This window comes from Carassius carassius, chromosome 26, assembly GCF_963082965.1.
Source record: "Carassius carassius chromosome 26, fCarCar2.1, whole genome shotgun sequence".
In the NCBI taxonomy this organism is placed as follows: Eukaryota; Metazoa; Chordata; class Actinopteri; order Cypriniformes; family Cyprinidae; genus Carassius; species Carassius carassius.
Window position 1 is genome coordinate 28,907,140 of NC_081780.1, and position 15,631 is coordinate 28,922,770.

Sequence of the window (15,631 nt, forward strand, 5' to 3'; positions counted from 1 at the left end):
TGAAGAAATTCGGAACTTCAAATTCAGTTTTCTAAAATTCAATGTCAAAAATTCAAACTCAAAAATTCAGATCTTACAGAAAGTAGGTCACAGGTCATCCACAGGGAAGAGAAGATGATCTCAGAAAAGTCTAACAGAGCATTTTGGCCAATTGGGGACTACGGACGTTTTCCAGCGGGAACGTGGTGGTGGTTCAAGAGGTTGCCACTCTCTGACTCTGATCATGAATCGCCCGGTGTTGTGTAATATTCGGTTCCGTGAAAAACTGTTCCCGTGGGTGGAGTTAACATGAATATTCATTAGTTCCCTTATTATGGGCGTGTCCTTGAAACAACGTGCAAACGAATGGAACTGAAAATATCAGTGCACGCTCGTCAAATCTCTATTTGATTTAATGGATTATTTTGAACAGGTAACTAAGTGTCAATGATAAGCGTTAATTAGCATTAACTGCCACAGTGCCAAAACAATGGATAGTTTGTGTAATATGATAAATTGTCTTGCATGTTTTGCTTGATTGATTACAGGCACAGAAAAACAATCAATAAGCTAATTTAACCTATTTTACCTAATACAGTTTTCACTGTTTGGTGTATTTCGCTTTTTATATATTTCATTTGTGGGGCTTTTTTTTTATAATGGTTTACTTTGATTAGACTACCTAGTTGTCATTGGATTGAGACTAGTACAATTTGTATACCAAACCTGAAACAAACCACTACAAATGTATCTGTGTCCTAATAAATTCGGTGTGAGCATCCTGTGTCATGCTTTCTTTAATCTGTTTTTTTTTTTTTGTAACCAGTTTTTACCAGCCTTCACAGCCCCATCAGTGTATTTATTATTATAAATGCAAATTTACTTCTGTCACATATTTTATCCTATAACTTAGATTTTAATGTCATGCAACATTGTGTTACAACATGTGTTAATTTTTATATTTAAATGAAGTCTTTTTAAAATGGACACATTTTTCTTTATTGCATTGAGTTAACAGTCAAATACAGAGCTTAACGGTTTAGACAATCTGAGAAAGAACTACTAATAAATATAATAATGAATATCATAAGCATACATTGCATATATTGTATCTGTATGTCTAAGCATACATTGTGTCTGTTCTTAGACCATAGGCACTGAATAACAACCTCATCATGTCATGTTTAAGAATAGTGAATTGTGTAAATAATGTTTAACATTTGAACATCTTATTCAAAATTTTTCACATTTTACAACTATTACATACAATGAAAAACCCAAATGTTTCTTTGTCAGCCAAACTCTGTTCTCCTGTCGCTTACCGAATATCCTCTGAGATTCATTAAAGTTAATATTTCAATAATCTAACAACACTCTTTAATGTTGACAGTTCTCTGATGTGTATTAATAGTAACATGGCATGGAGGTTAACAAATAACATGTTATCTTTAAGTATGTTTACTGTTTAAAATTATACTCAAAAAATGATATTGTAGATCACATAAATATTACATTCATTAAATGTTACTATGACAAGTACAGAAGTAATTGATTTATGAATTTAACTAAAATAGAAAAGACAAGGAAAGTTGTGTGAAAGTAAGCATGGAATGAAGCAATGCAAAATAAGGTGAGTTTCTGAGATATTTATTGTCTCTCGATGAGAACAGCCTCCATGTATGTCCAGTTCATACAATGATCAGCTACTGTACCAGTGACTTCAGCTCTCTCATCCAGTCTGAAACAGACAGTGACTTTACATGATGATCAATATATGTGGAAACATCACAAAAGCAAATCAAAGCCAATTATAACATTGGTGATGATGAGACACATGATATCTTATCCAAATATAAAAATAATATTCTTGAAGCAGCTGCTGACCTATGTCCAAGAAGAGTGCATCAGAACACTACTTTAAGGATTTTATGCACCGTTTTATATAACCAATTATAAATTAGATTGATTACAATATTAACATTTTCACTGCAAGAAAATTGTTTTCAGTAGCCTATGTTTGTGACTTATTTAGATAACAGAAACACTGGCTACATACAAACTAAATTTTTTATAAATGACACAGGATAGCTAGCCTATAGCTCTATTTATTAGGCGGCATATAAATTTGTTTCAAGCATTGTCGTGAATACACTGCAGTATTAGTCACCAGTAGCCTAACTTAGCTAATCATAATATTCAAACAGCAATTAATGCCCCACAAATGAAATGTATAAAAAAATATGATTAAGAAACTATATATCCCAAGGTTAGCATAGGTTATTCGCTTATTGTTTTTCTGTGTGCCTGCAATCAATCAAGCAAATCAGCTTACAGACGATTAATATTACACAAACTGCATGTTTTGACACGGTTACAATGCTTCAGTGCTTAACAAAGACACTTCGTTAACTGTTCAAAATAATCCAAGTAACGTTAGCGATTTGAGGAGCGTGCACTGATTAGGGAACTAATGAATGTTCATGTAAACTCCACCCACGGGAACAGTTTTTCACGGGAACTGAATATTACACAACACCGGACGCGAACGGTGCGACGCGACCCATGAAATCTCCAACAGCACACGGATTCCCCTCCTATTTCTGACCTAGTCCCAGCTCTTTGCAACAGTCGCTTCAAGCACTGTGTTGCGTCGCTCCGCTCGCGTCCTGTCTGTGTAACTTAGGCCTAGTAGACACGGTGGCATTCTAATCAATTTTACACAAAATATACTTAAAAACAAACACCAGAGACCGCTTAGACAAACGCCTCACATGCTAAGAACGCTAACCTAACATATAAACGCAAAATCATTCATGTTTAAGAATCACTTACCTCCGGGCGATTCATGATCAGAGTCAGAGAGTGGCAACCTCTTGAACCACCACCATGTTCGCGCTGGAAAACTTCCGCAATCCCCAATTGGCCAAAATGCTCTGTTCGACTTTTCTGAGATCATCTTCTCTTCCCTGTGGATGACCTGTGACCTACTTTCTGTATGATCTGAATTTTTGACATTGAATTTTAGAAAACTGAATTTGAAGTTCCGAATTTCTTCATCTAGAAAACTTGAATCTGATTTTTTTTAAATGAATATTTACAGTGTAAGAATTCAGAACAAAAAAACTAGCTGTTTGAAAATACATGTCTATAAAATTCTGCCATAAAACCATTTAAGTTTGTTAAATTTCAAATGTTCAATATTTGTTTAAAAAAATCTAATTCAGAACTATTTAAACTACCACCTAAAATTCCATTTTGTTAGATTACACTTGCAAATAATTCAAATTTACACAATTCAGATTCAAATAATTTTGTCACAATAATAGCTCCATACTGACAGCAATTCCGAAAATAAAAACGAATAAACTTAGGAAAAACAGACATCATATAGAATAAACAAATATAGTTTGCTGGTGTAGACACTAATATCATCCTTGGCATGAATGTGCCTTTATGAAAGTCATAAAAAGTAAGTACAATATGTCAGTGAATCCAAAATAATTGTTTCATAAAACAGGGTTTGATTTTACAGAGGCAGTTCTGATGTCCAGGTCCTGGAATCCAGCACGCTTTGTGATGAAAACATGTTTACCTGTGCATTCACTCTCTAAAGATGAATCTGATGCGCAGTGCAATGTTCATTGTTTCATTCAGTTTGTCCTTTCCATTTTCATTGTGCCATTCAAAGCAAAATGGAACATTATTTAATATAATGAGTATTAATCTGAATCAAATAGTGATGCCTCTATTCAATCAATTGATTGAATGATTAATTGGTACCATTGGAAATGGCTAAATTTTAAAACTCTTTTCAAAGAACAAAAACATCTGCATGACATGTCAAGATACTCTCTCTTTATCCAGAGTTAATGCACAGATGCTCAGTTTTTTTTAACCCCATCACACTTATGAACTATGCCCAGAATGTAATTGCTGATGACGTTTCAGCTCTGGGATATATGCAAAACTGATATCACACTGATCACATGTGTACGGCTTCTCTCCAGTGTGAATCCTCATGTGAGTCTTTAGGGTTCCTTTAGCTGTGAAGCTCTTTCCACACTGAGGGCAGGTGAAAGGTTTCTCTCCAGTGTGAGTTCTCATGTGAATCTTAAGGTTTCCTTTGTTTGTGCTGCTCTTTCCACAGATATGGCACATGAAAGGCTTTTCTCCGATGTGAGTTAGTATGTGATTCTTAAGGTGTTCCTTGTCTGTGAAACTCCTTTCGCACTGATGACAGTTAAAATGGTTTTCCCTTGAGTGAATATACATGTGACAATTAAGGTTTTGTTTACTTCTGAACCTTCTTCCACACTGATCACATGGGAACAGCTTCTCTCCAGTGTGAGTTCTCATGTGGTCATTAAGGGTTGGTTTCCTCCTGAACCTTCTTCCACACTTATCACATGCGAACGGCTTCTCTCCAGTGTGCATTTTCATGTGGGTATTAAGGGTTGCTTGATGTGTAAAACACTTTCCACACTTAGGACACATGAATGGCTTCTCTCCTGTGTGAACTCTCATATGTTTTGTTAGGTTTCCATTTTCAATAAAACCCTTTCCACATTGTTGGCAGGTGAAAGGTTTCTCTCCGGTGTGAATTCTCATGTGGACCTTAAGTCCTACTTTTCTGGCGAAACTCTTTCCACACTGTTCGCAAGTGATATAACTTTTTTGTGAGGGAGCGTTTTTAGTTTGAGCAACTAAAATATCGTTTGCCATTATGAAATCATTATGTTTCTCATACAGATGTTTGTCTTCCTTTACATCATGCAGTTCTTGACTCTCCTCTTTCATCAGCATCAAGTCTAAGGTAAAAACAAATAAATACACATTTAACCCCAGTTTAAATGGCACACATGAAAACATTTAGTTATTCTTAAAAGTTTTTGGGGCCAGCACCCCTTACCTATTATCCAGACCCCTTTCTACCCTATTAAATAAAATGTGTTTCTGCAGACCCAAGGGAATGCATTAATAAACCTTTAATAAACTAGGGCTGTCAACGAATATTCTAAATTCGAATATGTATTCGAATAGTTTTTAAAAAACGAATTTCGAAGGTGAAAATTAATATTCGAATAAAAAAAAAAATGTGGAAAAAAAGGCCCGCGGTAGTAGAGGCGTGGCTGTCTGCTTTGCGAGTGGGTGCGCTAGCGTGCCTGAGGGTTCAGCAGAGGTGGAAAGTAACGAATTACATTTACTCGCGTTACTGTAATTGAGTAGCTTTTTTGTGTACTTCTACTTTTTTAAGTATTTTTTTTAATCTGGAATTTTACTTTTACTTAAGTATATTTTGTTTGAAGTATTGTACTTCGTTACATTTTAAAACACATTAATTACTGAGTAAAAAAAAAAAATCGCTCCCTGGAAGGTATGGCAAACTGGCGCTAAAATCACAAGAAAGATGCAGACGGACAAAACAGGCGTTAGTGGTGCAGACACCGCTGAAAACGAAACCCCGTCATATTCTGAAGTTGAACTCAAGGAAATGAAGTGAACCCCTGGCCATATGTATGCTCTATTATGCTGTGTATGCTGTGCTTGCCTAGGGAGACCAAACTAGCAGTTTATAAAATCTCGACAAGACATCAACCCCACGTAAGCATATAGAGGTGAGCTAAATAATTGCGTCATTGCATTGGTGCTTAAAATGATGCTTTGACATTTTAGCAAGAGGTTTTGCACAAATTAGCCAAAAAGACTGGTGCGGAGTGTGCGATATATATTGTCTGCGATAATATCATAATTGTTGTTTTAATGATGTACGCGCGCATTTAGAGTGTTCTTTCACTGTGTGATTCAGTCTGTTGAAATGCATTTAGAATGAAATCAATCAAAATCATTTAGAATCAAAATCACACAAAGAATACTGTCTTTTCCTCTAAAAATCATAATCACACACACACATATATATATATATATATAGATCAGTGGGGATTTCTTTAAGACTGCAAGGGAAGCTCAGCTTCCCCTCTAATGTAAAAAAAACCCAACGGTCAAATATGTACTATTGTGTATTATGTATTGTGTTAATCAGCTACATGTCGGCTGACTCGATTTTCTTCTCATACATTCCCGTAGCGTCACAGTGCATTTCCCTGTTGAAGCCGAGCGTCCATTGACTTCGATGGGGCTGCTTTGAACAGTTTTTTTCAGTGCTCCGAAGCTAGACGGTCATTGGATAAATGCTGCGATTATGTCCCGCCCACGGACGCTCAGCGTCTCTGGAGGTGAATGAAGACTGGGCTTCCGCGTGATGATTGGAGGATCTGTCGATCTCCTTTTGACTGACAGCGGTCTGCACCATAAGAAGTCGGCGAAGCTGTTTCACGCTCAGTCCCATGATCGCGGATTTCTCAAGTGTATTCGAAAGACAAACTGCGGCAATATTTCTTGATATTTGTAAAATGTAGAACCACCACAAAATTAAATTGGTAACTAAGACAGATTGAAAATGTGCGCGCACACACACACACACACACACACACACACACACACACACACACACACACACACACACACACACACTATAGCCATCTAGTGGTTAAAGTGATTTATTACAATTTTTAAACTGAATTTCCCCAAAAATGGGCAAAAATCTTACATTAAACCTTATAAAATTATCCATGGTACCCCCATGTATGAAAGTTAGAAATCTGGGTCTTTTATGAAGTGAATTTTACCTGAAATGCTTTTTTCTTTTTTTGTAAAAAAAGCCTATTTAAATAAATATTTATTTATTTATAGAAATGTAAAAGATTTAAATCCTCCAAAAACTGTACAAACTTTAGTAAAAACATAAATGAACAGAGTAAAATTATATTTGTAAAAAATTTAAGTATTTTACTATTACAAAATGAAATGTTATTGTCTGGGGTCAAAAAGACCCCGAGTGTCACTACAAATGAAGACCATCAGAGGGTTATAATGTAGGCCGAAATGAGCTTCCCCTCTTTGAAAGACCAGCAGCCGCCACTGATATATATATATATATATATATATATATATATATTTTTTTTTTTTTTTTTTTTTTTTTTTACAACAGGACAGTAAACTAAGAGACTTGCGTTTTAGACACCATATTGCCATTGTTTTTGCTCTATTTCTACAACAAAAATTTATTCCAAACACAGCCACCAAAGCAAAATTTTGCATCTCTGAGCAACATGACAGTGTTTCGTTTCTGAATGAATCAACTGTTTAAATGATTTGGTTCAATCGCAATGACTCACTTATTAACAGTGACTTGCTGACACATACTGGCCATTTTAATTTCACATTTAAAGTATCTTTTGTTTTTTGTTTTTTTATAATTAAGTTTTTATAATTTCAAATGAGTATTCAACATTTTATGTCTGGCATATCAAAACATTATTCATGCATTTGTAACTGCAGGTTAAATGCATTCTTGTCCTGCACTAAACAGTGTAATACATCTAAATGCCACGTCCGATGAAGCTTTTGCATTTCCTCTGTATTGAAAAGATGAGTTTGTTGATACTGATTTGCCAGATAACAGCCCAAATGTTTTATTATTCTAAATAACTGATTCCTTTAATTAAAAACAACTAGTTTGAGATTAATAGACCTATCCCAGGGGTGTCAAACTCAGTTCCTGGAGGGCCATAGCCCTAACCCTGCTCCAGCACACATATCATGTAGTTTTCAAATAAACCTAAATGATTAGATTAGCTGGATCAGGTGTGTTTAATTAGGGTTAAATCTAAACTGTGCAGGACTGTGGCCCTCCAGGAACTGAGTTTGACACCCTTGGTCTGTCCCATTTTTGACTCCCTCCCACTGGTTAAAATGTAACTAAGTAATTTTTACTCTGAGTAAATTTTAAATGAGCTACTTTTTACTTTTACTTGAGTGGATTTTTTAGACTGGTACTTTTACTTATACTTAAGTAAAATTTCATTAATGTAATGGTACTTTTACTTGAGTAGAATATTTTTGTACTCTTTCCACCTCTGGGGTTCAGGGACAGGTCACAGCCTCACAGGAGTCGCACTGTCTGGCACAGCATTACTGCTGAAAGTAGACGCGTCTTCATGGAAGATGCCAGCAAGTGCAGAGCCCAACTCGACCGCAGCAGAGAAAATGACGTAAAATTGTTGACCCGCGAGATAAAGTTGTATGCAAGCTATTTAAGATAGTTAGCATACCATTCAACCACTAGCAACATGAGGTCACATCTCAAAAATGTGCACCCAAATGAGCATGGCATAATGTGTGGAACTCCAGCTAAACAGTCACGTCTTGACACTTAACGTTACTTTGCATCGCCCGCCACAAGCTCTTTGTCTGCAACATGACAAGAGGCCATAACGGATAAAATAATTTCGTTCATTTGTAAGGACATGAGACCGATCAGTATCGCGGATGGGGCAGGCTTCGGGGAGTTCTGTCAAGCAATGGATCCGAGGTTTGATTATTTATCGTTTCATGTCAAGGAAAAGTTCCATGTTTACCACAGCACAGCTCGCTCGGAGCATTCAATGTCAGTTCTATATGCTGTAAAACTTCAATTAATATTAATAATATTTGTTTCAATCACTGAATGAAGCCTGCTATATTTGGGACAACAGTCGCGACCTTAAATTGCTTGCACAAAAATTTGTTTGTTCATTTAAACCATTATGCGCAGAGAACGTGAGGGTGAGAGAGCGTGAGGTCTGCAGTCTTGGCCATTAGTTGATTTCCTTGTTTTTGTGTAGGTAATACGTTGTCATATAGGTTTAAACTTAAATTAGACTATCTAAGACTATCTATACAAGTAGTTATGTCTCTTTGTATTATTTTTGCCTGTTATTGACGTGATGCGCGTCATTGACAAAATGCGCAACCAGATGTTCGAATAGTTCGAATATTCGTGTATTTTTTAGAAGGAATATTCGAACGTCAATTTTGAGCAATTTTGACAGCCCTATAATAAACTGAACAGCGCAAGCTGGAAGCAGCATGCCTCACGCAAACAGGGCTCATATCCTCAGAGCACTGACACTGCACTAGTCTCTTAAGAGCAACACTTTTAAGGACAAATTTTTATTAGGCTGTGCTGCTGTACGTTTTTTTATTTTATTTTTATGACTGCCGTATTTGCAAGCATTTTCCAAGAAAATTTAGTGCACGTTTATATATATTTTTTTTCCTTGTGTTAAGTTACTGATTAACATGGTGGATAACAGCAACTTTTTTAATTCATCAAAATATTTTAAAAGGTTTGCTGCATGGTTAAAATACGCTACACATTTAAATAAAAAAAATTGTAGCAGAAAAAAAAAGTGTCATGTACAAATCGCATTTTATTATTTAATTCAGAAATAGATCTAATGCCGACACAAAATGTTTACAAACATTGTAATAAACACTGTAAACGTAGCTAGGCTATTTTAGTTCCCCTCATTCCACAACAAATTATTTCAATTAACAGTATTTAAAAAATAAATTAAGAATAAGAAACTATAGCTATATAAACGACAAGCTAAAACTAGTTTCTTTAGGTTAAAACAAATGTGAAACCAACGTTGAGTCTTTTATTTATTTTGTAGCCTACTACACTCACTTTACAATATCCACGTAAAACAAAATGTTTTGCATAACATCACGGTGGTACATTGATAATGCTTAACGGCACATACTTTATAATATGTTTGTCTGACTATTTTATTATGGTAATGAACAGACTGCATTGTCAAGGTAGCAATGCTTATCCTTATGCATGCAGTGGAAGAAACTACTCTTTTTAATCATAAAGACGATCTTAATTGTAAAAGGTTTGCCTTAATTTGTATACATTCACAATAAAAAAAAATTGCTTTTTGAAAATAAGCCAGAATTTTAAATTGGATGCTACTTTCTGCCATCTAGTTTCCTTTTGTGCAGCACGAAAATGAATCAATACTCTCCAAACTATGCGTCTTATTGCAGTTTTTCCTTCTGTTTTCTTAATTTATTATCCAAGTTGAAATATATAACCTAGCTTTATTATGTTTTCTCAACTCGCAGAAGTGCTGCAGGTGTGTGATGTGATATGAAGATCATGTGAATCTTCATGTTCTGTTGTTTATTGCTTTTTGCGCATATAAAATTAATCCCCAGGAAACAAATGTTAGTATTTTTAACAGTTCACAGAAAGTTATCCTTTCTAATGTAATTCAATTGTAATTCAAAATGAACATACCTACTTCCCGATAAACTGAATCATGTTCATTCATGGGTGATTCGTATTCAAGCATGAATGAGAACCGTTTGTGGGGGATGCCAGGTGTTTGAGAAAAAAAAAAAAAAAGGAATATCTGAATCTAAAAATTGACAATCGAATGCCCACCCACCGAACGAATTTTGAATCTAACTTGAATCACGCCGAATCAGCAAATACTGATTTTGCCAGGATTGGACAAACTGTCTGTTTACCATTTGGAAAATTTCTTACAATTTTATTGCGACAGACTTCATGATTAGCATGTTCTTAAGATGACAGGACCATCATCAATGTAAAACTTTTCATTTTCCATCACTTAGCGTGGCCACCATATAAGTGTATGTGAGGGAAAAAAATTTACAACTGGAACCCAAAAGCTCAAGAGATGAGTTCTGTTTTTAGTACAGATTGCAACTAAGTTTTAGTTAATGGGATGTGAACGAAAGACTCGGAATAAAACTGGGTTAAACCTCCCTAAAATATTGATCATGTAAAAGAACAGACCCATGAGAGTACATTCATTGGTGGAGTGGTAGAGAATGGATTAAACTCGGAGCACGATAAGCGACAATACGGGATGATCATGGCCAGTTAAACACTTTAATCGCGCAAGAATCCTCTAAAACATCAACCATGTAAAAGTAAAGAACTGAACAGGTAGGTCTGGGAATCGATTCCAAAAAGAATCGATTCCGAGGCGTTGGGAATCGAGAGTCGATTCCAACCTTTGGGGAATCGGGTCCCCATTCAGAAGGTGCATTCGACTTCATGCAGCATTGCACAAACCGATCGCAGTCTAACTTGAAGCAGTGCATGCCGGTTAGAAATGTTGTCCGACTTGAGACGTCACCAAGGCCACATGACTGTCACGTGTGGCATCAAAAGCAAAGGACAAAAGCAAAGGAAATCAGGTTCTACACCTGACTGGCTTGCATATCGACAGCTAAAAAACAAGTGCACCTCTTTTATTAAGACAGCCATATCTGAATACTACTTGTCTAGATATTGGAAAACCATAAAATCCCTTTCTGTAAGCAGGAATTTGCAAGTAGTACCCACCTTGGTTATGAAGGATTCAGTTGCGGTTCATGACAAAATGGAGATCTTGAATAGTTTTATGAGCATTTTATATCTTCAGGTTCTCTGCTTGATTCTACTTGTTCTGCGTCTGTGAATCCCTGTACTGATAAGCCAGGATACGTTGATCAGTCTTTTAATTTTGTACCATTCTCAGTGCAGGAAGTTCAACAAGCCCTAAAAGCCTTGGATTGTAGAAAAACCTCAGGACCTGACCTTAATTATCCTTATTTCTTAAAATTAGCAGCAGATTTTGTAGCTGTGCCACGTATATTTTTAACCTTACAGTGGAAAATAAGGAAATTCCAAGAATATGGAAATCAGCTTTTGTTCTTCCTTTATTAAAAGGGGGTGACCCAGCTATTTTAAATAATTACAGGCCAATATCAAATTTATCAGTATTAGTAAAAATTCTTGAAGGTCTCGTGAGTGATCAGTTAAAGGAGTTTTTATACACATTACTCTTTATTGATCTGTCCAAAGCTTTCAACACTGTTGATCATGAAGTTTTGAAACTTAAACTTAACTCAGGACTTTCAGAACAAGCAGTTGCCTGGTTTTTTCAAACTACCTATGTGATGGGTCTCAGTGTATTAGGTGTGATGGTCTGTGTTCCAATATTGTAAGAGTTACTAAGGGTGTACCACAGGGCTCTGTATTAGGTCCACTTTTAATTACTATTTATATAAACAATATGGGTCAGAATGTGTTAAATGCTAATCTTCATTTTTATGCTGATGATACTGTCATATATTGCAGTGCGTCAAGTCTTGTACAAGCTTTTGAATATTTGCAAATTGCATTTATTGAAGTTCAAAACACCCTTATGCAGCTGAAATTAGTTTTGAATGGAGATAAGACCAAATGTATTTTGTTTAATAAATCAAGGACCAGGTCGCAAAGCCTCCCTCTGATTGTCACTATGGGGGGGAAGTGAAATAGAGGTTAACTCTTATAAATATCTGGGTCTTTTGATTGATGACTCCCTGACTTTCAAACCACATGTGCTGTACCTGGTGAAAAAGCTGAGGCTAATACTTGGTATTTATTTTCGAAATAAGTTGTTTTTCTTTTAATGTAAAAAAGCGACTCGTGGCCACCACTTTTTTATCTGTTTTGGATTATGGTGATATTTTATATATGCATACTTCTGCACAGAATCTTCATATGCTTGACACAGCTTACCATGCTCCATTGAAGTTTATTACAAATTGCAAAGCACTGACTCACCATTGTGAGCTATACTCATTTAGTCTCGCTAAACGCATTTAAATCTAAAATGAAAGACAGAGGCAGATGCCTTAATATGTAAATGTTTTTTAGATTGTAAAAATGATTGCAAATGATTTGAAGTTTTAGTTTTCTGTGTTATTTGTCTGTACCTATGTTTTTGTATTACGATTTATATGCTGCTGCCTGTCTTGGCCAGGTCACCCTTGCAAAAGAGGTTTTTAATCTCAATGGGATTCTCCTGGTTAAATAAAAAAAGAAAAAAAAGTCCCGCAAGAGCGTTTCAGAGCAGCCAGCTGACTAAAAAAAAAACAAAAAAAGAATGGGAAAAGAATCGAAAGCAACAGTGAGGAATCAATTCCAGGGTCAGGAATTGGAATCTGAATCGATTCCAAAAAGTGTGGAATTGAACAGCCCCATGAACAGGTTCACAATAATAAATTAAGCACAAAACAAAATCTGCCAATAATTTATGGTTGCTAAATCTACTGCTAGTTTGTCTAAAAGGGTTAGTTCAAGTTCTCGAGTCAAGAACAGTTTCTGTCAGACGCGTCCGATTCGAGAACCGAGGAGCTGATGATACTGCGCATGTGTGATTCAGCGTGAAACAGACTGACACACAGAGCGTCTGAATCGAACTGATTCTTTTGGTGATTGATTCTGAACTGATTCTGTGCTATTGTTATGAGCACGGGTAAACCGAAGGCTTGAATCAAGGGCAATAATCGCCAATGACGCCATTACATTGAGCGCAAAAGAACCGGTGAACCGTTTTCTTCAACCGGTTTATTGAATCGAACTGTCCGAAAGAAGTACTGGTGATCCAAAAACCGATGCAACCGGTTCTTGACTCGTGAACGAGTCAATGTTTCGCACATTATCTGGCTCGGCTCAGTGTTCATCATCAGTTCTCTCTTCACAGCAGTTCAGTCAGTGTATGCATTACTCTGGGGTATTGGTTTGTTTGAACTCAGCCACGTTAAAAAAGTTAACAGCTTAAGTCATTTGTAGATTAATGCTTATTGGAGACGCAAAATGTTTCAAACGATTCAGTTCGATTTGGTGAACTGGTTCAAAAAGATCCGGTTGCATCGAATGCTTCGTTCGCAAACCAGATATCACTACACTGTTGTTTTAAACTTGCTCACAACAGACACTGAAGAGAAAAAAATGCTGAATAAACGGCCGTTCACATATCGTGCCTAAAAACGCGCGCCGCTTTCTCCTTCTCCAAAGCGCTCGGGCAGTTGCGCTCCTGAGGCGTCTGCCGTTGCTAAGCAACCATGACGTGCTCTCTCCATGAAGACGTGGACATTTCAGCAAAGGATAAATGGATTTGCAGCTCTAAAAATCGCTTGCAGTAGCTCTGCTACTACATTTATTTCAAAATGGTAATCCATATACAGCTATGATCAGCTGTTCCTTCATAATGGCTGAGCTTTCAACGTTGTTACGGGAAGGATGAAGCTGATTGGTTAGTTAATTGGTTAGGTTAGTAACTGATAAAATTATCCACTCCATAAATTAACAAACTTTGATGCAATAAATAGGGTATGATTTAAAAATGAGCATCCCTCCAAAAACATCTATATTTCTGTCTCTTTTCAAGTGTTAGCCCTCTTTCACACCGCAAGCGCGAGCTTTTTCTGGCGTCCATGTTAATCAATAAGTGCATTCACACCGGGAGAAGGAGCGTCGCGTAAACAGCAGTGCAGCGGTAGTTTCGGCGTCCGGTCTATTTTTGCTGTGCTGCTCACGCTCAATTAAAGTGAAAGCACAATTTTGATGGACAAAAATGTCATTTAACACAAAACACGGGATGCACATAAAGTGCTTTGCGCCACTCTTTATTGGAGCCATCTTTTTTGCTCTGTTCTATTATATGTTTGCATTTAAAAGAAATATCGTTTAAATTATATATATATATATATATATATATTTATATACACACACATTTTATCAGATTTAGTCCTACACTTAACTTTTATTTGTTTCCAACAAAATAATGTTTCACCAAATGTTTAGTTTAGTTTAAGATTTTTATATTATATATATATATATATATATATATATATATATATATATATATATATATATACACACACAATTGTATAATCTATAATTCTATTTTTTTAGAATAACTTTTGCTGCTGAATTATCCACTAACCTAGTTTATTACACATATATATATATATATATATATATACACACACTTTTTTGTCACAGATTAGGATTATATTTTTTTTCATTTGTTATTTTTCAGTAAAATTAAGTTGTCTATATTTAGTAGATTGCGTTTAACACAAAACAGATGATCAGGTGAACACAATAGTAGAGAAATTCTACTTTAAAAAAAAAAAAAAAAAAAAACCTGAGTTGGCATTGATTCTGAAAAAAGGTGTGGCATCCCTACTGACAGGTCAGATGGCCTCCCACTGGCAGCTGCCAGATCACGTGACCTGTCAGTTGCGGCTCCTGTAAGCCAGTTGAAGATTGAACCCCCACTCCAAAATTAATATTAGGTTAAACATCGATAGCTTTAAATGGAAACGCCACCGTTTTTCCACATTCCACTACGTTCTTCCCTCATCTGGACATTTTAATAAGGGTCAGATGACTGTGTTCAGTTTTGAGAATAAAAACCAACCTGTTTGTGTCTCAGTATCTTCTTGTTTGACTCTGAATGTTTCTTCAATCTTCATGTCTTCACTCTCTTCTTTAATAAACAACATCTTTGTTTGTTCCTCAGTTTCTTCATGTTTGACTCTGAATGTTTCTTCAATCGTAATATCTTCACTCTCCTCTTTAATAAACTCCATCTTTATAAAAGTGAGTCACGTGGATCTCAGTCGCTTCAGCAGGAGGTTTTCTGTGTTTTTAACGTTATACACTGCCCTGTTTAAGATGAGAATTAACAGAAAGAAAGATAAATCGAAATTTAATCTCTGGGTGCGTCTCAATCAGCCACTAGAAAACTAAATATTCTTTCCTAGCAGAAATTAAGTAATAATTTAAACAGCAGATTGCCAGTGATTAAATTCGTGTTAAAGATAAACTAGTTCACGATATTTGGAACGAAATTAAATACATCTCTTCTCTGTTGCTCGTGTGTGGGTGCGCTTTACTCGCAGAAAA

At 35.9% G+C, this 15,631-nt stretch overlaps 1 protein-coding gene and 1 long non-coding RNA gene across 4 annotated transcripts in view; both read right to left on the bottom strand.

The window, feature by feature from the left end:
- The window catches only part of LOC132106100 (gastrula zinc finger protein XlCGF8.2DB-like), a 173,556-nt gene that overhangs the window by 129,802 nt on the left and 28,123 nt on the right, over positions 1-15,631 (bottom strand). Inside the window, exons 2-3 of one of the 3 annotated variants that reach the window (XM_059511731.1) lie at positions 15,144-15,471; positions 3,504-4,787 (exon numbers count right to left, since the gene is read on the bottom strand). In XM_059511731.1, the coding sequence (XP_059367714.1) occupies positions 3,886-4,787; positions 15,144-15,315 (1,074 nt within the window). In that variant the 5' untranslated portion in view covers positions 15,316-15,471 and the 3' untranslated portion in view covers positions 3,504-3,885. Of the gene's footprint in view, positions 1-3,503; positions 4,788-15,143; positions 15,472-15,631 lie in introns of those variants that run through there. The other 2 variants (XM_059511732.1, XM_059511733.1) reach the window with 2 other exon arrangements.
- Positions 1,611-2,928, bottom strand: LOC132106187 (uncharacterized). The gene is made up of 2 exons (XR_009424058.1): positions 2,812-2,928; positions 1,611-1,717 (listed from the first exon to the last, which is right to left on the bottom strand). It is a non-coding gene; the product is annotated as an uncharacterized LOC132106187 (long non-coding RNA).